General features: G+C 41.2%; 1 protein-coding gene across 1 annotated transcript; it reads right to left on the reverse strand.

Moving 5' to 3' along the window:
* Positions 1-7,988: 7,988 nt before the first annotated feature.
* On the reverse strand, positions 7,989-16,223 carry PYGO1 (pygopus family PHD finger 1). The gene is made up of 3 exons (XM_058846920.1): positions 16,092-16,223; positions 11,601-11,686; positions 7,989-9,852 (listed from the first exon to the last, which is right to left on the reverse strand). Exons 1-3 carry the CDS (start codon positions 16,138-16,140, stop codon positions 8,731-8,733), a joined length of 1,257 nt encoding a protein of 418 aa, XP_058702903.1. The 5' UTR covers positions 16,141-16,223; the 3' UTR covers positions 7,989-8,730.
* Between the last annotated feature and the right edge of the window lie 1,963 nt (positions 16,224-18,186).

An 18,186-nucleotide genomic window follows, 5' to 3' on the forward strand; every position in this document is an offset into this window, starting at 1 on the left:
GCCCCGCCCGCCCCGCGGGGCACGCCGGGAGATGTAGGCCCGAGGGGCCTGAGGGCCGCGGACATGGCTCCCGCTGCCTGCGCTCGCACCTCAGCAGAGCAGGAAGGAATGCAGCTCATATCATTCACATACATTTCTAGAAAGAGACAAACTGTTGGTTGTGTAGAATTTCTGACAATAAGCTATCAAAAGCCGAGGATGGATTTGATTGGTACACACAACCACAGAATGGGTCAGGCTGGAAGGAACCACGGTGGGTCCATCTGGTCCAGCCTCCCTGTTCAAGCAGGGTCTTCCCAGAGCACTCAGCATAGGATTGTGTCCAGATAGTTCTGGAATATCTCCAGTAAGGAAGACTCCACAGCATCTCTGAGCAGCCTGTACCCACACAGAAGCTCTTCCTCAGTTCCGGTAGAACTTCCCAAGCATCAGTTTCTGCCTGTTGTGTTTTGTTCGATCGCTCAGAACCACTGAGAACAGCCTGGCTCCATCCTCTGGCACCTCCCCTCAGACACAACCATTGCTGAGGCCCCCTCCCAGTCACTTGTTCCTGAGGATAAACAGGCCCAACCCCCTCAGCCTGTCCTTGTAAGAGATTCTCCAGACCCTCGAAACAACTTGGTAACTGTGCTGGACCTGCTCCAGGAGCTCCATGTCTCCTGTACTGAGGAGTCCAGAACTGCCCACAATACTCTTAAGTGTGGCCTCACCATGGCTCAGCAGAGGCCAAGATCACCTTCTTTGACCTACTCTGGCAATGCTGGCACTGAAAGTTCCACAGGTCCCCTAAAAATAACTGGGTCATACAGGCAGCACCACCCTATTGCCGAGCAATATTGTCTGCTGTACTCTGCCAAAAACTCAGGAGGTAATTTGCACATTACCACTCCACGTTTCTCAAACAAACTGTAACACTGTATCTGCCAAAATAAAATCTGATATATTGAAAGCAACTGCTTCTGGAGAATATGGACTGAAAGATGAGCCAAACACAGCTGGACAAAAATTCAGGTATGTTTAAGTTGCTCAATAGTATACAATTACCTAGAACTATTAGGAAAAATCCAGAAACAAAAAGTCTAGTTTTCCCTCTTTCTTTTAAAATGAGACCAAGAATAATGGAGTTTAATGTGGCTCACATTAGCTAGTATTTCTGATGTGTATCACTGAAGATTTAACTTTTATGTTAAGATTTAATTTTTATGTTCTATCACCTATAATACACCGCAATATTCAAATAGTAGAGATTACTTTTAAGACTGTATATATATAAAAGGTATCTCAGAGATTTAAAGCTTTTTCAGAGCAAGAAAACCATCCTAACCAATATGATTTCTGGGTTATTCTCCACCCTCACTCACCCACATCAATATCATCTGGAAGAATCCTTGCATGGACTGGAATTCAAGAACATTCAAAGTACACAGCAGCAGCAGCTAGAATCATCATAATGTAGTAACCCAAAATCTCCTACCACTCCAGCTGTAGTCATCCAGAAAGCATCCTTCAGTTACGGAGAGTTCATCCACAGACAGTAAGTCAGAGGTTTTGAGTGAAGGTCTTCTGCCTGGGTCACCCAGGTGTCATTTTTAGTTTACTCACAGAGAATATACTGAAATGAAGCAGCTTATTATTTATTCCTGCTAGAAGAAATACATTATGCATACATGCTTAACAAGACAAGACACAGTTATGGTTACTAGTATTTGGTCTTCTCAAATTACACAAAAGATCTCCAATACATCAACCAAAATGTCTGTTTACTTAAAACCTAGATCTGCAACACAAAGCTTGTAGGCAACACAGTAAATATCACTAACCTGTTTTTATGTCAAAGTAGCAGATTTAGCTGCTAAAGGACACCAAAGGGGTTCAGCAAGGTGTTGGATCAAGCTTTACAGTTTTGAATCGATACACGTGTGCAGAACCACCACCTCTGTCCCACCCACTCCACAGCCCTTACCTGGACCAGCTGCTGTGCTCTCGCTGTGACACACTTGCAAAATAAGAGACACCCATGCAGAGTGGTTTTTCTGCTGGCACTAACTTTATCAGTCAAAAGTCTGCAGTGAAAAGTTTGCAGTGAAAGAAGAAAAATTTTCCACTGAAAATCTGATTCCCAAATTCCCATCTCCTGTGCAATGAAGGATGCAGATTTATGTTCCAGATAAACCTTAATAATATTATTAATATTCTGGACCTTCCAGCTGCCTATCCATACACACATCTTCTCTGGGGTTATTTCACTTCTAATGGCTTCAGAAGTTTTCATATATGGGAGGGAAAAAATCCTTTATATAGTTTACACATTTTCTTAGCTTTAATTATTAATTATTATTAACCTTTTAAAATTAATTAATAACCTTTTTTCCCTACCATCCTTTCTAAATTCTCTCATCCCTCCCTATTTTTAACAAAAAGCAGAATCATTTTATGAGACTGTTGATTCCAACGAACTTTTTTGCATATGTGGCTTGGGACCTATTTCAGTTACTTTCAAAAATTATCGGTAAAGCAGTGATATAGTATGACATTTTAACTAACAGGAAAAGCTTAGTAATAATTTTATAAACTGGAATAAATAATTCTTTGTATAATCACTTTCCAAGTGCACAAAGTTATTTAAAAAAAAAAAATCTATTTGGACAAATGGTGCTCAAGCCTTCCCTCCCATCCTGTGAGGAAAGACATGGGGCTGAAGGCACAAGACCTTTTGCCATCTGCTTTGAAGTAACTGCAGATTAACACCTTTATGGAACAGTGAAGCTCTCCAAGAGAGGCAGGAGCTGTATTTTCTGATGCATATGACCTCATGCTGCTTCTTGCAGGATTATGCCTAATCCAAATGCGTTCTCACAGGCAGAACATTAGAAGACTCCCTCTAGGCATTACACCATCTTCAGAAAGTCAACAGGCAACTTCCCCACAAAAATTATCTTTATTTTAAAATAAATTGAAACCAGACAACAGAAAGCAACAAAGTTACATACAGTGCTGGACAAAGTCTACCATATACATTTTCCAAGAACACTTGAATCAGATTCTGATATATGTTCTTTGTTCTTCTAAAAGGTAAAAATATCACATCATTACTAACAAAAAAAAAATTAAATGTCAACAATCTTAATCAGCTTATATTTTGCATTGTTTGGATGGCAGTAGATTGGTAACTTGCCTTTTTCTACTCACTTATAACTCTAATGGGAGAATGTGGACAAAAGATTCCAAGTCAGAAGGTCCTAAAGACCACAGTGCTTGCTCTAAAGGCCACAAGCACAAGCTTGGAAGAAAGACCACATTTTAAATAAAAATCACTAAAAATTTTGTATCATTTCACATTTCAGGAAAAAAAAAACTATCAAGAAAGAAAAACAAAAACAAAAAATAATATATTACGAGCTTGCCCTCCTTAAATTACATAGAAGCTCAGATTTAGATAGTTCTGTAGAGGAAAAGATGAGTGTCCAGGAACAGACGACTCTCATAACTCCAATCCCAAAATGTCTCCAGTACAGCAATTCCTGAAATACAGTGCACAAATCTCCAAGTAAAAAAAAAAGGTGGGGCTGGATCAAAAAATTATTTTGAGACAGTTTCTTTGAACATGAAAAGGAAAATTATGTATGGTAAACAATGCAGAAATAGTTATTCCCTATGGTGCTGGGCTAAGCCATTTCTAAAACAGGAGACAAAGGGTGACACTGAAAACTTCAAGCTAGAGGCAGCACCTCTGAGGGTGTGAACACCACTCAGAGCTAATTACCCCAGAATTGATGACACACAGCACTAGGCCATTAAAATGACTTCTCTTCTATATAAAGCAGAAGTTATCACTTCCACATAAAGAAGTGAATGTGCATAACACAAGATGTAGTGTAGGATAGTTATATTGCCTTAAAGAGTTCTGCTAAGTACGCTTAGTTTCCAATTTTAGGGAAGAGTCTATTCTAATATAGAAAGCTTCTGCCAAAACTTAGCAACTGCAGAATAATTTTAAAATACATCCAGTTCTACATCCTCCTGCATATATCTAATCACATCCAATAGACAAAAAAAAATTATATGCCCTCTAAACAAACTAAAAAAATTACATGTTTTATTAAACAAGAGTGTTAGAATAGAATTTTCACACCCAAGAGCTGATTACTAAATGTTCACCTGTTTACCAGTGGAAAATATTAAGAAATTCATATTAAGTAATGGCAACAAGATGACGACGCATATCAGTGCTGTGTGTTCTGAAAGGTACTCAGTTTTACCTATCATGAATTGCTACCATCTATCATACCTCATTCTATGCAAGATACCTCACCAGCTACCAATCCATAAACAATAATGCTTCACATACTTCATAGAGTAGCTTAAAACACATCATGGTATGAAATAATTTGTATTACATAGTAATTTAATCCCTGGCCGCAGGGTTAATGTTGGACAAAGTCTGGAAACTTTTTCCAATTTGAATTACATACATTAACTTTGTCACACACCACAGCACTAATGCATGTATTACATCAGACATGCTCTAATTTAAAATCAAAACAAAAAAGTTGTTGCAAAAATACATGTCACCAATGTGGAACACATTCAAGATTGTATAAAAAGTACTGAACTGATATCCCAAAACAGGTATATTTAAGCAGTACATAAGGAAAGATTAGTTTTAATATGAAACATTCATTTAAGTCACATACAACATGATAAGAAGCATGACTTCCTTTTTTAGAAATGTTACACCAATACTTCTACTGACAGGCAATGTTTATTTATAAAATGTAAGGGATATATTTAATGCAGATGTGTTTCTGTATTAAGTTGGAATAAAGACAAATGTTAAAAAGGTGCTACATTTTAACACCACTGATTTTGTAAAAATCTCAAACCATAAAAGCATTTTACTTGCAAATATCACAGGCCCCAAACTGCAAACACTTTAAAACATTCTTGACTGTGTGCATGCAGTTTCACTGACTTCATTAATTCTCACATGCTTGAAATTAAGCCTGAAAAATGTGATTACAAAACCGGTTCTTAGATTAAAAACTTCAGAGGTCACAAAGTATAATCTTCTTTGAGCAGCCCCCAAAATTATATTTTTGTTTTAAGTAGAACAAACTTCATTACTTTTCTCTAGCTTCTTTCATCTGAAGATCTCAAATAATAACTAGGCCTCTAAAGAACCTTTGGAAATAAGCATCAGTCCCATTTTCTTTCTGAAGAGACAGGCACAAACAGTTAACCTGCTAGTTTCAAGGTGTAGAAGGAATGAGAAAAACAGGAAGAAACAGGATTTTTGCTACCTGCCCTCTAGTCTGTATCCAGCACTGTAACTTACATGTTTTCTCATTTAAAATTGGTCACTAGCAAAAAAGTATTAAGGACAGCAGAATCTAATTTATACCTGTTTATTTCAGCCTGGGGAGGAAAAAAATATTTGGGAGCAATATAAGGCTGCATTTCTGATCATGACCAGAAACTACTTAAAAAGGACACAGGCATTTCCCAGAAAAATGTTAAGGTTTGCAAGATTTACAAAATCTTTGCAATATTTTTGGTGTGCAGCACCAGTACAGTCTAAACCACCAGTAATGAAAGAAGCGCATGAGAGTTCAATACAAATTGCTTCATGTATTACAAAAAACCTCACCTATTCTAGTCAACCCTCCCGCCCTCCCTCCCACCCATCATTCTAGAACTAACTTCTAGTGCTAATCAGCTGACATTTTCCTAGTACCTTACTAATTAAACATGATTGCTGTTTTTCCTGTGCATACTTGAACTACTACTTATTCAACACATGCAGAGAAAACCAAAATATAACTGCTCTCTAGAGAAAGAGTTCAAGTATGCCAAGAGCATATCGGCAGGGCAAGCATATTGGCTGGATGACTTCTGGCAATCCTGTCTCTCAGATCAGCGTGCTAACAAGTGTGGGGTTGGTTGTTCATTTGTTTTTATTTGCTATCATTGACATTTGCTAATGCCTTGAACTTACAGGTTAATAAATGCAGAAAACTTACTGGGTTACAAACCAAATTTAATACCAGTTTAGAAAAATGTAAAATAAATTGTTAGAGTAAGTTTCACAAATACACAATTTAAGGCCTTATAAAATTATATTCCAGTTGATTTTAAGTACTTAAGAACACTATGTTTAAAGACTAATGTCCCAACAACAGCTAATCTAGAAAATAGTTGCCTAACTTCATGTTGGGTTGAGGAAAAGATTAAGAAATTCATGGCTATTTTAAATACAATGTGTGCTCCAAAACGTTAAAACATGAATTGGACTTCTGAGAACAAATGCCCCAAAATCCTCTCACAAGAGGCATGGGGTGTGGGAGTGGGAAAGATAACAATATCATCACTGGAGCCTTGGTTGAATTTTCACTGAGCAAAATTTTTATTTCATTTACATTATTGTAGGTGTGAACCAGCTCCATTATGTTCACAGTGCTAATTGTTGAAGAGATTAAACTGATTCCCAGAGGAACAAATCTATCTAAACAAGGTTTGGTTTAATTACTACTTCAGATACCAAAAGCAAATTCAAACAGTCTGTCAGTCATTAGGAAAACTACTGAAGAATAAATCTCTCTAACAGAGGTTGTTGCTTGTTTGGCTTTCTGTTGGTGGTTTTAAAATCACACCTCTAAAAAAACCAAGATTAAGTCTAGTTTATGTACTAAATTAAAGCAACCAGTGATGAAAACAGAAGCTCTGGATCTTACACTTTATATCCCCATACAGGAAAATTTAAAAGATATGAAATATGTCACACTTTAGACATTATTTTCTTTTTCCTGATGAGAGGCAAGCCAAAAACAAACAAACAACAACAAAACAAACAAAAAACAATAAAAAAGAAACCAAAACAAAAGGTAGGGTAATACTGCACTTATACAGCAAAACTTTTCACTTTTGAAATAAAACAAGTTGTGTAGATCTGCACAGTATCTTCCAGGAACGTACACAGTAGAGCCCATTTAAAATCAAACACAACGGTGAACTATCAAACAGGCCTTACTTTCACTCATTAGCATGGCTTACCATAAAAACTACCTCTTTATTAGATGACTGTATTCTCTATAAACTCCTATATCACTCATCATCACAGATCTGAAAAATTTATCACATTAAGTACCATGACTAGTAGCTGTAAGCTTGACATATGATTTAATTGCTGTTTATAGACTGCTTCCAGCACAGCAGTACATATTCCAAGCAGAATCTGTTATCACAGTGCCTCCTTTTATTAATTCAAAACATTTCTCTCAAAATAAACTTTTTCAATTGCACATGCAACTTCATCACACTGCTAAGGCTGAAGTGTTCAAGGCTGGATGCTTCCCGACATTCAAAAAAGAAGGAGAGTTATTTTTAAGATCAAGAATAAGATCTAATCACCCTTATTAAAATAGAATTTCTTAGCATCACATATGAAGCTCTAGTGCCATTCATATTTGTTAGTAGGATATCAGGTTTATCAAAGGAGATAAACATCTGACTACTTAGTTCTGATGTGAGCTAAACTCACCTGATATGACAGCTGTATTTTCTTTCTTCACCTTAGATTTCCCACCCCCTCTGGCCATAGGCAGTGGTGGGAATTTAGTTTCAAGACCTTGCTAGCCAAATTATCATGCAATTCAGAGCCTGTGCAGAGCACACTCCATTGCCTTGCTGCCTCCTTCATGCCAAGTGGACTCTGTAAGCTCAGGGTGACTGAGCAGGCTGGAGCTGACAGCCTTAGAAACTGGGCAGGATTTTCCGTGCACTATTTCATCCACAATTCTCAGGCAGCACTGAGGCAGGAGACTGGAACCATCAGTGAGAAAGAATGAGAGAGAGGTGCATGATTGCACAACCGTGACAGATGCAAAGACTGTATCCCAAGGTATGTCCTCAAGATAAATGAATTAAGGTTACATGTGCAACCCTAGTTTTGGCATTCTCTAGATTTAAAGCAGTAGACTTCATAAACTCAATGTGTTCTTTTTCCAATTTAATCCTATTTCACAACAATTTCCAAATAATGCAAGACCTAGAAAGAGCCTTCAGCAAGTAATTGCTGAGAAGTCAAGAGATTATTGCCTTTTCAAGGAAACAGAAATATGTAATAGTTAGTGGCTTTCATTATGTTACTAAGCATGAATTCATGATTTTCGAATAGCACATTAATGCTTTGCTTCAAAAATAGGAAAAAGCATATACAAAATTCTCTGTATTTACCCTAAAATAACAACTATTAGTACTGCACATTCCTCCATGTCATCTCTACTGTATTCAAAGAAAGGCTATCAAAAACATCAATAACAGACATTCACGCCAAAAGAAAAAAACAAAGTAATGAGTACTTGCAAATATAGTACCATTAAAACCAAGCACTAAATGCTAGCGTTAGTTAACACATTAATACACACTAGCAAATTAGGGCTATTCACACAGGCACATTTTTTCCTTCAATAATATTGTCAATGCCATCCTACTTCCGATCAATTGTCAGTTACAGTTTAATCAGAAACAAAAAAATATTCCATCTTGTAAAACATTTGCACACATAAAACTAAGAGTACAAAAGCTGAGATGGAAGTTTATGAATGAAAACAGATTAGGGAAAAAAAGATGACAGCAATCAAACACAACTGATTGTCTGCAGAAAGTGAAGTACCCAATTTGTAACCGAATTTTCATAGCAAGTATTTGCTCCACTAGCACCCATTCAGGCTGTCAGCCCTCTGTGTTCAGTGCAGGTGGTCCTGCAGTCTCTCTTGTGCGCATTAACTGCACATCCTTGTCTGCCATGCAAGTGTCACAGCCCCACACTGCCGATGCCTCTGCTGTGAGAAGGCCATAGGCTGACTCTGTCATGCCTGTACAGATCCGATGGAACCATTTTTGACAAGAGGCTTCACACAGGATGGCATCCTGGTCATCATTGACTTCATGTGTACAAATTCCACATGGGTAGACGGGTTCAGAGGACGAGTGTCCATGCCGACTGGGATGGAGAGGTGTTTTGCTGCTCTTTTCAGAGTTGCATCCTTCAGCAGTACCTCGAGGCTGGCGGGACTTGCTCTGAGTCCCATTTGAGTGGCCAGCATTGGTGTTATCAGCACTGTTAGAATGGCTGTTATCCTGATTTACCACATTGTTTCGAGTAACATTTTTCAGTTCACTGTTACCTTGACTCACAACGTCCTCTGTCCTATGATGATGCTGATGAGCAGCAGTGTTCTGGCTGGATGCTTTGCTTGCACCTTGACTAAAGTCTTGCTTTTGTGCTGATGATTTTGTCTGGTTGTACGTGTTTGGTGGAGGAACAAAAGAATGGTTTGACTCTAGCTGAGAATTTGGAAAATTTGGATTGTTTCCAGGACCAAAGTTAGTTGGCACATCAGGGTGAGGTATCTGACCAGAATGGCCAAAGTTCTCCCCAGGATTTGGCCTGAAATGTTGAGCAGGCATATTGACATTTTGATTTATCTGACCACTGCTATAAGGTGGTTGATTCCCAAAACCTGGATTATCATGTGGACCAAAGCTGAAAGAGTGGGGTCGACTAAAACCCATGCCAACAGGGTTTTGAGGAAGAGGATGTGGCTGATTTCTGAGGGAGTAAGAACCACCATATGGAGAGGACACTCTGGGCAGCATGTGAGGTGGCATTCTGAAAGTGTTATAGCCTCCAAAGCCAGGATAACCAGGATTACTAAAATATGGATTTCCTGAAGGAAGTGGTTTATAAGACACAGTATTATAGTTGTCATCAAATGGATTTGCAGCTACAAGGTGGTCAGAACTTGGGTTCGGTGGTGGAGCATATTCAGATGGAGGAGGAAATGATGACCCCTACAAACATTTTAAATACAACACTTTAATTAGTTTTAGTATTTCCCTGCAAGACACACCAACCACAAAGGCTCTGGATTAGCAATATAACTGCTGAAAGAACTGTTCAGCTGTTGTGTAAAACTCATTCACTGTACCCTGCCAGGCTGTCTGAAATTTCAGTACAGAGGCAGGAGAGGAGCTTGGGCTCCGGATAATGTGGTGATTTATAGTAGCCTCAGTGTTTTAAAAAGTTTGCAGTTCAAAATACTATTTGATATGTGACTACTATTTCATAATCTTTTACAAAAGACAAGGAACAATACAGAAATTCAACTGTCACAAACACATACACAAAGTATTTCCAAATGTTGAAGAGCAGATTTGAACCATTTCCTTAATTTCATTTTGGGTTCATGTTACTGAATATACATCTCTTAAGACACCCCACTTCTATGAGGATATACAAACCTAATGGCACTATAACCCCAAAAAAGGCATTTAGAATATAGGAGTCAGCAGAGTGATATTTTCTATAGTCTGTGGAATATTCTATGCTGTACATTTCTATACCAAACAGAGCATTCGGTGATTGTGGGCAGTCTGCAAAGCATAGTCAGTAGGTATGAAACACGAGGATTATGTTCTGGTTACAGAGCATAATCAAGTGTTCAATGGAGCCCAGAGTCTGTTTAAATGTCACCAGTGCAGTCATACAATTCAAATTCATTCTAGACTAGCCTGTACGGAACATCTACCGGGTTCAAACTCACACTAACTGTGGTCACAGAAAGCACTTCCTCCTAAGCACTAATAAACTAAGACTGAAAATTCATTTTTTTAAAAAAATTGCTGCAGTGCAAAGTTAAACCTCATCAGAAGGAACACAAGCTAATCTGCATGTCCTCTACAGTTATTACCACCAGAACACAAGGAAACTCCATCAAGAAAGAGGTGTGAAACCTTGAAAAGTAACTGAATATTTCTCAGAGAAGGTTTCAGCATGACTACTTTAAAACAAAACAAAAATGAAGAAAACAGATCCACATCTCAATGGACTCTGCATAGGCCTAACAGAAGGTGATTGTTTCACCTACATAAATAAAGGTACAGCCCAATGGGCAGTACCAAATTAACAGATACACTCACTCAAAGCTGAGTGAACACACAAAGGAAAACTCAGCACTATAGATATCCAATTACTTGAGATATTTTGTATTGAGGCTTTCCTTTCTGAAAAGAAAACTGCCTAGAAATGTCACATTGCAGCAATTCACTGGAAAGGAGCTGTACCTGCCTTAGCTTTTGCTTGAAAATCACCTGGGGCGTATGCCAAGAGTTTGGTGAAAGCATTAACAAACTGCACTGATTCATTAGCCCACAAACCTACACATACAGGAATGAAAGTAAGGAGAGAAGTAGTCTCATGGCAACTACTCATGCTATACAGATTTCTACCAATGGCTACAAAGTCATTAAAACAAGTCTGTCACAGAATCAAATCCCTGTGGTAAAAATACAAGTTGTTGCAGTCTCACTGTGCTCCTTTCTTTACATGTCTTTGGCAATTTACACAGATTAAAAAAACTTCATCACAAAAAACTAGTATTTAGGAAGATTTCAACTTTAAAGTAAAACTGAAAAATTTGGTATGCAGCTGCTATTTGTGACAACAAACTGATATTCTGAACAATGAGAGATAGTCATACCAGCAAACAATATTTGAGTGCACTGTTTATTAAGATTCAGAAGAAGCAAAGGGAATTTACCTGTGTATTTGCTTTGCGCTTTTTCTTATCAGGGCTTCCAAGCTGAACTCCTGGTCCTCCTAACCCATCCAATCCACTGTCACCACCTACAAGATGTTAATGCAACAGTGCATTAATTTTCTTGCAGACTGTATTGTAAGTTTGCCTGTAACTACCATAGCCTCAGATATCTGCTACAAATACTGAACTTGCATTGACTCTGGTGCCTTATGTTGCAAGTGCTAAAGGAGCACACATCTGGAGGGAAGCTAACATCCTTCCTACACCTCTGTCTACTAACACTTTTATGTCCCCCTCATGCTCATTCTTATTGAAATAAACATTTCTGCTTATTTTTTTTATCTGTCACTTGGTTCTTAACATCTTCACATCACCAGTTAGAAGTAATTATTGTTTGCACAAATTGTAAGACTTTCAAAAGAACTGCAAAAGCCAAGTCTAAGACTCACACCTTATTTAACTCACAGAGACACAGCATTTATCAAACTCACTGTAGCAATACACAACAGAATGTTACAGTCCACCAAGAAGGAAAAGCAAACAGTAGTAGATCCATGAACAAAAACCACTGAAAACTTGCCATGTTGTTTAGACAAATCTCCAGTGTATCAAATCTAAATTTCACTAAATGCAAGACTGGATCAAACAAAAAGACACCTGCCAATAATAAGTGAACCAGCCCACCTCTGGAGAAGCCTCACAGAATAATTGAGCAAGGCTGTCCTGGCACAAAAGAAGTAAGGAATGTTCATTTCACTGGTTGCTCAATCAGACTTGACACTTAGAAATACAAAGACATATCTGTACTTCACCTGGGATTTTTCACCTTTCACAACAGTGGGACAAGCTCTCAAATTTGTATAAATTGTGGCTTTCATTTTTAGAACCCTAGCCAGAGATGAAATATAAATCTAGCACACTCATTATTATCCCAGTCAGTCAGTCTTCATGGGGCTCAAGTGAAATTGCCACGATATGGGAATGCAAAGAAAACCCTGAGCTGAAGTATGAGAAGCATTTTCAGATGATACAAGAGCAGCACATGTTAAAGTACTAACATCATTATATTAAGAAACTATATTAATTTTTTTTCCTGGGCCCATTAAGATAATAGCTTATTTGCTATATATATTTGTTATATAAATATATAGTAACAGCGCAGAACAGTAAGCAGGCAATCCATCCTAAAAATTTTACTGTTGTTTGTTTAAAATTGATATTCAGAATACGAGTCAAGCTTCATCAAGATGCAAGCATCCAGCTGAACACACAGGTCTTCATTACCAAAGACAACCTGGAGATAACTGTGAATTAACAACAGTATTATGCAAAGCAGCACAGCGTATGACATTACACTGCTCTGTTAGACAAGTGCTCCCAGCAGACAGGTAAACCAGCTTTAGGACTATTCAGCAATGTAACACTAAATCTCTTCTCACAGGGAAGCAGCAGTCCTACTGTACCCAGACCAAAATACCTAAGTTATTTGAAATAATCCTGATCCAAGGAGGCCTGACAAATCTTCACTCCTAGCACTTCCTTTCTCCCTGCCTCCTTTTTTTTTTTTTTTTTTTTTTTTTTTTTGAGGTTTCAGGGAATTCACCAGTCCTACTTCAAGTTAGAAACCAATTCTGCCTGTTTTAATAAGTTCGTTTTGGCTCTAGCTGTCACTATTGAAATTTTATTTTATTTTTCATTACATATAAGGAAGATACATGGATATCCCAGATCAACATCTAACAAATTTTAAGTCTGAATTTAAAGTCAAGGGCATGATGTCACAATCAAGTTCTCAAAATAAATTCATGCTTGCACATAGCATATTGTAGTCTAAGATACCATCAGAGAAAGGGATTACTCTTTAAAAAGAGACATTTTTTGTCTTGATTTAGAATAAAAAATCCTGCATATATTAGTGTGCTATGAAGCATTGCCACTGCATTACCTGTGGATACTAAATGATTACAGCATAAAGTTTTACATAAAGAATGATGGCAAATTTCCACTAAATTTCAACCCTATAAATCCTCTTCTTTATAATCTATTTTCTCAAAACTGTTCCTGCACTTTCTATGGGCTTCTTCTCCAGCATTCCTACAAGCTTCTACTAAATTTAGTCTAAGATTGCACTGTGAACACTAACCCTTACAACTGCATAAATCACACTTCTATCCATGTCCCTGTACTCTTAAAGTGTAAATGATGTTAACCAGATAGCAAAATATTCCAAATATCCAAATTTCATAAATTCAACAGCAAGCAGCACAGACATCAGTAAATTTGTGATCAAGTAGAATACTGAGGGTCATACGCAAGTGCTGGTTTACAGTAGCTGAATTAAAAAATTTCATAAAACTACATATAAATTCCCTCTCTGGGATATCATTCTTCAAAAGCATAAGCATATGAACATTAGAATTCCAGTGACAAGTTTCATCAATTTCTACCTGAATTACTTTCATCAGCAAAGCCATTCACATGCCTCAGTTTACAGAAGGGAGTCCTGTGTCTGCAAAGGCACAAAGCTTTTGTATTTTCAGTTCTCACTGTGTGAGGCCAATGTTTAATTCAGCCCTAAGAATTTATATTTTCCCTGTGGGTTCTATAATGATTTAATTTATACATGAAAGGAAACAGAATGTTAGTCCTAGCATACCTCCAAAAAAGAGTGAATAAGGCTCATTTTCATGAAGCCAAAATAAACTTTCCACAAAGTCACTTTTAGTACCTACCACACAGACTTTCATTAAAGGTGTACCAAGCATTTTAGAATGCTGCACTAATGAAAAATTATTCATTGTCCGAGACTAATTTTACAGGCAAAAATACAATCCTTTTGACTGGGACATCATCTATCTCATGGATCTAAAGATGTAAATACATATCGGATAACTATTCCCCTATTAAACTACAGATAAAATTAATTTCAGACATTCACACTTGGGCAAAGGAGAAGAGATAAGCCTCATATTCTTTTTTATTTCATGCATACCCAAGATGGACATTTTCAGTGTTAGTTAGGAGAATTGCAAGTTGTAGCTTTGTTTACACATTAAGGGATTTTAACTTTGCATGTAATTTATGCCATACTTAACATATCATACTGCACATACAGTATGGAATATTTTCATATTCACTAACAAATCTCAGTCTAGGTTTTTAAAGGATGGATGCCAGAGTCTTTTTAAACAGTGCTTTATCTCAGTAAGAACATTTTCCCAAGAAACATAAATGACTGAATAAACTTTTCATTATAGACAGAAAACTAAAAATAGTCTAATTTCAACCAGATTTGGTGAGCCTATTCTGTGGCCCTGAGACTGTAAACAATTTTGATATTAAGCTGTAATCGGGTGGAACTTGGTGGGTAACTCTGGCATGTGAAACCATATATGCTTAAATATTTGCAGAATCAGGGCTTGAGACTGGAGGAGCCTAATGAATCCCAGTCCCCTTTGTAATACTGCTGTGTGTTTTCATTCTCCCATTTTCAAGCTTGCAATCCAGCTGTTACTATAACAGTTTTAGAAAAGCAAACTGTAAATCAATGACAATATGCACCGTGGAATCCACACCTTTTCCCACTTATCCAAGCAGAAAAAAAAAGCTTAAAACATCAAGAACAATAGCATTCCAGGGTCAAAACTGGAAGCAAGAAAATGAGAAGCACTAAATTGCAAATCTTATAATTTTGCCATGATTCTCACTCAACTCACATCCTGCTATCTTTGATTATTTCATTCAGAAAGGCATGTCTGTGCCTAAGGACTATCAGGACTCAACTATCACTACGCAGGCTGATGTGCCACTGCCATTAAAGTCAGCTGCACTGCCGAAGTCAGAGGAGACCCTGCATTTTTGCCCTTCTCACTACACCTCTCAAAGAAACGCATACTCAAACCTCACCAGAGCCATACACCGGTGCTATTAGTAAAGAATAATATTGTGATTTTTTTTCTTTCCCCCCGAAAAGGGAGAGAAAAAACCCCAACTAGACCAAGCACAGGAGCCAAGACTGGGAGCAGAAGAGCGAACACTCAAGTGTAATTTATGGGCTCTGCATCAGCACGAACTCGGACATGTGGCACTGCCGCCGTATTCCCTTGCACCAGCAGTATGCTCGCTGCATACTAATGTGGTGCACATCCCCAGACACACAAGAGACAGGACCGCACGCCGCCCTCCCCCGCGGGGCACACCTGCGCGCACAGCGAGCCCCGGGGCTGCTTTTCAAGGCCCGCAGGCTGCGGGAGCCCGCGGGGCCCGGCCGGGCCCCACCGACCAAACTTCGAGCGGCCCCCGCACCGCCGGCCCCGCCGCAGCCGCAGGGAGGGTCCGCGGCGGGGGCGGCCCGGCCCGCGCTGCGCCGCGCGGTGAGGGGAGCCCGGCGGGCAGCGGCGGTGCGCGCATCCCGCGCCTCGGCCAGCGCTCCGCACGGGAGCCAGGCCCCAGCGGCGGCCGCCCCCGGGCCCGGCCCAGCCCCCGCCGTACCTCGGGATCTCTTCAGAGCGATGGGGTCCTTCTCCTGTTCCGCTGACATTACAGACAGCAGCGCATGGCTCCCAGGGCGGCAAGAATCGGGGCTCTTTGATGCTGCTGCCGCCGCCGCCGCCGGCCCGCACCCCGCCCCCTCCGCCCCCGCCTCCTCCGCCGCCGCCCCCGCCCGCTGCTGCCGTAGCCGCCGCCGCCCCAGCAGCGGAGCTACGAGACTTTGCAAAGTTTGGGAGCGGGAAGGCTCCGCTGCAGCCCGCGGCGGGGGCCAGGCCCGGCGGGGTCCGGCGAGCGGAGCGCCGCTGCCCGGAGGCCGCCCGGGGGTCCGCGGAGCGCCGAGCCGCGCCGGGCACGGCCCCCGCAGGCTGCGGGCGCCCGCCTCGCCCGGCCCCCGCCGCCGGGGCTGCCGGGCCCCGCGCAGCGCCCCCGCCGGACACGGCGCGGCTCAGCGCGCCGATCCCCCGCTGCCCGCCGGCTCCCGAGCGCGCAGGGGCGGCAGCGCCCGCGGGGCGCTCCGCGGGGATCCCCCTGCTCCCGCCATGAGCGCGGCGGGACTGCCGGCCCCGGCCGCGCCGCCGCTCGGAACAAAGGCGCCGCGCTGGGGCGGCTCTGCCGGCGCCACCACCCTCAGCTCGGCCACCGATGGGGCTCGGTCCGGCCGCGGGACAGCCGCGGGGCGGGCCGGGGCCGGCAGTGCCCCGTGAGCGCGGGAGCTGCGGCAGGAGCGGGGCAGGGCGGCCGCCGCGAAGGGAGGCGCTGGCCGGGACCGGGTCTGGGCCGCGCCGCGGGGCCGTCAGTGGTTCCACGGTGCGGCACGTGCCTCACGGCTCCTTCCCGCCGCCGGGCTGCGGCTCCTGTTCTCCCAGCCCACGCGGGCGGGGGTCTGGAGCGCTGGAGCATCGCGCTCCGGCGGCTCCCGAGCAGGCGGGGCACCATCCGCAGGAAGGGGCTCCCTCACACAGGTGTCACCCACCGGCCGGGTCTCTGGCCTCGGGCTACCGCACAAACCACTGAGCCCAGCCGGTGCCCTTCGCAGCGTCAGTAAACCCTGTGGAACCCTTGCAAACCCACGGGGACAGATAAATCGCTGCCGGTATCGGTGTGTTTTTGTGCAAACACGTTCTGTCTCAGTTTCCCTTCTTCTGAAGTGACTGCGTTTTAGAGGTGTTATATACGGAGTTCTTGATCTACATCAAAATTGTTAATCAGCTGCATTAAAAGTACCGTTTGAATGAAGATTTATTCTCCCCATAAGGATAAAAAATGCCCAGCTGTACAGTATGGGGTTTGCTCATATGTCTGATGACAAAATACTTGGCAGTGCTATTTCTTTATGTACCTTCTTGTTAGATGGATAGTTGATACTTTTCCAGTATTTTGAACACTTTCTGAGGGGAAAAAGTTACATTTATGTAAAGGTTAAGATATTGGTTTGGCTACTACTTGGTTTGACATGCAAAATGCAAAAGTAAAGTGGAAGAAGCAATTTATGTTGATTTCTGTCCTTCCCTAGAGATCATTTTTATTTGTCCACAATCTCTTACTTTGCGGGGATCCCAGATGCACGTACCTCGAAGTACAGCACACCGCCAGTATCCTCAGGGGACGTGCTGCTTGATTTTGTGTGATCTTACTGAAGAGAAGTAGAGCCTGTTATTAGCAAGGTGGGTGTGAGCTTGTCTATATTTGGAGGAAGATGTGCTTTATCTGTGAAGAGATTTGCATTTTCTGTGGCAGAGCCTGCTGCAGGCCCAGTTGATTCTCCCAGGGCTGCCTGAGCTTTGTGCACGGCTGCCGTGTAATGGCATGTAGACTGTAATTATGGATGCGCAGATTGATGTCACTGAGTCTATAAAGATTCCTACAGAGAGATTGTCTGCATCAGAAATGTGAGCTGGGAATTCAGATTTAACCCAGTGCTCTAGTTACAAAAAATTATTTCTGTTTTGTTGTTCATCCAAATTCAGCTTTTAACTGGCTCAGGTCTTTTGTGAGCAGTCTGTGAGAATCCTGTTGGACTCACTTGTAAACTCTCATTGGAAATAGCTGATGGGGTGTCTGAAAGGAACTAATTCACTGGCTCAGGTGCCTGCTA

This window comes from Poecile atricapillus, chromosome 11, assembly GCF_030490865.1.
Source record: "Poecile atricapillus isolate bPoeAtr1 chromosome 11, bPoeAtr1.hap1, whole genome shotgun sequence".
NCBI classification, from domain to species: domain Eukaryota; kingdom Metazoa; phylum Chordata; class Aves; order Passeriformes; family Paridae; genus Poecile; species Poecile atricapillus.